At 49.3% G+C, this 3881-nt stretch overlaps 1 protein-coding gene across 1 annotated transcript; it reads right to left on the reverse strand.

The window, feature by feature from the left end:
- Positions 1-342: 342 nt before the first annotated feature.
- On the reverse strand, positions 343-3266 carry KLF18 (KLF transcription factor 18). Its single transcript, XM_050798219.1, has 2 exons — positions 1169-3266; positions 343-533 (listed from the first exon to the last, which is right to left on the reverse strand). Exons 1-2 carry the CDS (start codon positions 3264-3266, stop codon positions 343-345), a joined length of 2289 nt encoding a protein of 762 aa, XP_050654176.1.
- Between the last annotated feature and the right edge of the window lie 615 nt (positions 3267-3881).

Below are 3881 nucleotides of genomic sequence, written 5' to 3' on the forward strand. Positions count from 1 at the left end.
GTTATATACATATCAATCTCAATCATCTACACAGATACATTTTTACAAGTACACATACAGGTAAATGCAGAGTAAGATCTAGAAGGATTCACAGCATGCTGATAAAAGCAGTTACCCTGAGAGAGGGCAATGAATGAAGAGTGCTTCCGGTTTCAAGTTGAAAGTCATCCAGTTTTTATATGAAAATCCATATACCTATTTTCTCTGTATGTTTTAGAAAACTTATGAATATTAAGCACCTACTAGCTACTGGCATAGGGAAATAGGGGAGCTTGTTCAAGGGAAACAAACTCAGTAGGGAGAATCTTTTAGCTGTACACATTTCCTCATGGACTGAAGGGTTCATAATCCTGGGTGAACGTTGTGGACCTTTGCATGCTGCTTTAGGTGATCAGATCTTGCAAAATTCTTGTTGCATATTGAACACAGGTAGGGCCGTTCCCCTGTGTGCCTTTTCTTGTGTCTGTTGAGCTCATCTGAGCGGGTGAATTTCCACATACATCCCTCTACATCGCATATGTAGGGCTTCTCCCCTGGACCAGACAGAGAGAGAGAGACCCGTCATACATCAGGGTGAGGTAGGGCAGGGACATTGAAAGTGAACAAGAAAAAGTTTTTGAGCAAGTTGGAGTGGGAGAGGGAGAGCCAAAGGAGACGGAGGTGGGGGAGGTGAGTGAAGGAGGGGAATGAGGGCCACAAAAGCTGGAAAGACAAGAGGAAAACTGTGAAGAAGGGAACAAAAGGAAAGGAAGAAGAAAAAAAAAACAGGAGGAGAGACAGTTATTGGCAGGCAAGTTAGTGGGGGGAATAAGGAGGATGAGGGAAGTGGGGCCTGGGGGCGCTGTCACTATGAAGTGACGATCCCAGTAGAAATAGCGTCAAGAACATCTACCTGCAAGAGGCCAGAGAAATCCCTTCACTTCTTCCCATCAAACCAGCAGTCAACATCACTAAAGGCTATAGCCAGCCTGGCTCTGGTCCAAGACTAGAGCCTGTCCCTAGGACTGCTTTATCCCCGCTTCTGAAGGTGCCAACCTTTTCTATTATAGAATCTTCTTGAATTCTTGGCTTAAAGGAAGTGGCAGCAATCTCAAATGCTCCCAGGGCTTTGTAAAGGCACAAATCTGTAGCCACTTGCCCCTAACCCCGTTCCCAGGCCCTCACTCACCGGTGTGCTTGCGCATATGGGTTCGGAGGTGGCAAGCCTTTTTATAAGACTTCTTGCAGTTCTCGTAAGTGCAGATGTAGGGCCTCGAAACCTCAGGATTCTTCCAGAACTGGCAGCTCTGTGTCTTCTGCTTTTCTGGAACTTGTCCTTGAATCAAATGGGAACTTGAAAAGCATGGGAATCCTGGGTGTGGCAATGATGAGAACTGATGGGATATATATCCCCCATAAAGGCTGTGGTCATTAGTGAGCATTGTCATATTGCCCACCTGAAGAGTCAGCATCTGGTCCCCATAGAGGGTCGGGTTGCCACTATATGTTGCCATCTGGCCTCCACAGAGAGCCTGGTTATCAATGGAGGTCATATTCTGCCCCCCATAGAGGGTCTGATTACCAGTGGAGGTCGTCACCTGCTCCCCACAGAGGGTCTGGTTACTAGTGGAGGTCATCATCTGCTCCCCACAGAGGGTCTGGTTACTAGTGGAGGTCGTCATCTGCTCCCCACAGAGGGTCTGGTTACCAGTGGAGGTCGTCACCTGCTCCCCATAGAGGGTCTGGTTACCAGTGGAGGTCGTCACCTGCTCCCCACAGAGGGTCTGGTTACCAGTGGAGGTCGTCATCTGCTCCCCACAGAGGGTCTGGTTACTAGTGGAGGTCGTCACCTGCTCCCCATAGAGGGTCTGGTTACTAGTGGAGGTCATCATCTGTCCCCCGTAAAGGGCCTGGTTACCAGTGGAGGTCGTCATCTGCTCTCCACAGAGGGTCTGGTTACCAGTGGAGGTCGTCATCTGCTCCCCATAGAGGGTCTGGTTACTAGTGGAGGTCATCATCTGCTCCCCGTAGAGGGTCTGGTTACCAGTGGAGGTCGTCATCTTCTCCCCGTAGAGGGTCTGGTTACCAGTAGATGTCGTCATCTGCTCCCCGTAGAGGGTCTGGTTACTAGTGGAGGTCGTCATCTGCTCCCCGTAGAAGGTCTGGTTACTAGTGGAGGTCGTCATCTGCTCCCCGTAGAAGGTCTGGTTACTAGTGGAGGTTGTCGCCTGCTCCCCGTAGAGGGTCTGGTTACTAGTGGAGGTCATCATCTGCTCCCCGTAGAGGGTCTGGTTACCAGTGGAGGTCATCATCTGCTCCCCATAGAGGGTCTGGTTACCAGTGGAGGTCGTCATCTGCTCCCCGTAGAGGGTCTGGTTACCAGTGGAGGTCGTCATCTGCTCCCCGTAGAGGGTCTGGTTACCAGTGGAGGTCGTCATCTGCTCCCCGTAGAGGGTCTGGTTACTAGTGGAGGTCGTCATCTGCTCCGCGTAGAGGGTCTGGTTACTAGTGGAGGTCGTCATCTGCTCCGCATAGAGGGTCTGGTTACCAGTGGAGGTTGTCGCCTGCTCCCCATAGAGAGTCTGGTTATCAGTGGAAGTCATCATTTTCCCTCCATAGAGGTCTAGACTGGTTGTCATCTGGCCCCCAGAGAGAGCCTCATCGCCACTGGAAGTCACTGTATGACCATCAGTGAGGGTCTGGTCACTACTGAAGGTCACCTGGTCCCCACAGAGAGTCTGGTTATCACTGAGGGTCTTCATCTGATCTCCATGCAGGGCTGGTATCTGACTCTCATTGAGGGTCTGGTCACTACTTGGAGTGTTCAGCTGGTTACTTTCACTGGAGATTGTCATGTTGCTTGCAGTGATGGCTGTCTTCTGACAATCAGTGGGTGATGACTTTGGGGTGTCTGTAACATCTGTCATCTGGGAGCCTGCTGTGTGTTTTATCTGATCAAAGGAAGTCACTTTCTGGCCCATGGAATAAGTCTCATTTAGGTCTTCAAGTGCCATATCAAGGGCTTTAAGAGGGTGCATTGTTAAGTCCTGGGTGAGAACTGTCCCAGGGATGTTAGTGTATGCAGAAGTCATCATTGTGGGCCCCAAGGGAGGCATCGTCTTGCTCCTGGTTGACTCATGTTGGCTCTCCTCAGCATGGGCAGTCAGAGGCATACAGTTCTGTGGTTCTGGTGCATCTGGGGTTTCTGCCTGTTTTGTATGTCGCTCAGAGAGATGCTGGAAAAAATTCTCAATTTCCTCAATTGCCTGGAGGAGACTGGAATCCATCTCTTTGCTGTTGCCTGATAACTAACTGAATCTTTAGTTATGGGATCCTGCAAAAAAGTTAATAGGTCAGGGGTTCATCGCAGCTCAAATTCTCCTTCTCCATCCCTGTTGAGCCCACCATTATCTCTTGCCTAGAAGCCTGTAGTTGCCTCTCAACTGACTCTGGAGTTAACTTCATCCAGTGTACCCTCCACACACAGAGTAACATTTCAAAAGCGAAAACATTTCTCAAATGCAAACTTTTACTAAGCCACTCCTATCTACCAATGGAGGCAAGAATCTAGATGGATGCTGTGAATGTCCCATTATCCTCTGAAGAGATCTGACCCCAGAGACTTTTCCAAAGTCTCCTCTCCAGACATCTTACCGGAGATTCAGCTGATTAAACTTTCAAATAAATTATCTCATTTCATTTCCACCATGACCCCAGAAAATAAGGGTCACAATTAATCTCATTTTAAAGAAAATAGAGGTCCAGGGAGGTGAATTGGCTTGGCCCAGGTGGAAGACTCTTAACTTGTACTGGACCTATCTGGCTCTGGGTCCTTACAGTCCCCTAGATAAATGGGGACATTTCTCCCAGAGATCTCCCTGGGGGCACCCACTGATTCTGGC

Source organism: Macaca thibetana, chromosome 1 (genome assembly GCF_024542745.1).
Source record: "Macaca thibetana thibetana isolate TM-01 chromosome 1, ASM2454274v1, whole genome shotgun sequence".
NCBI classification, from domain to species: domain Eukaryota; kingdom Metazoa; phylum Chordata; class Mammalia; order Primates; family Cercopithecidae; genus Macaca; species Macaca thibetana.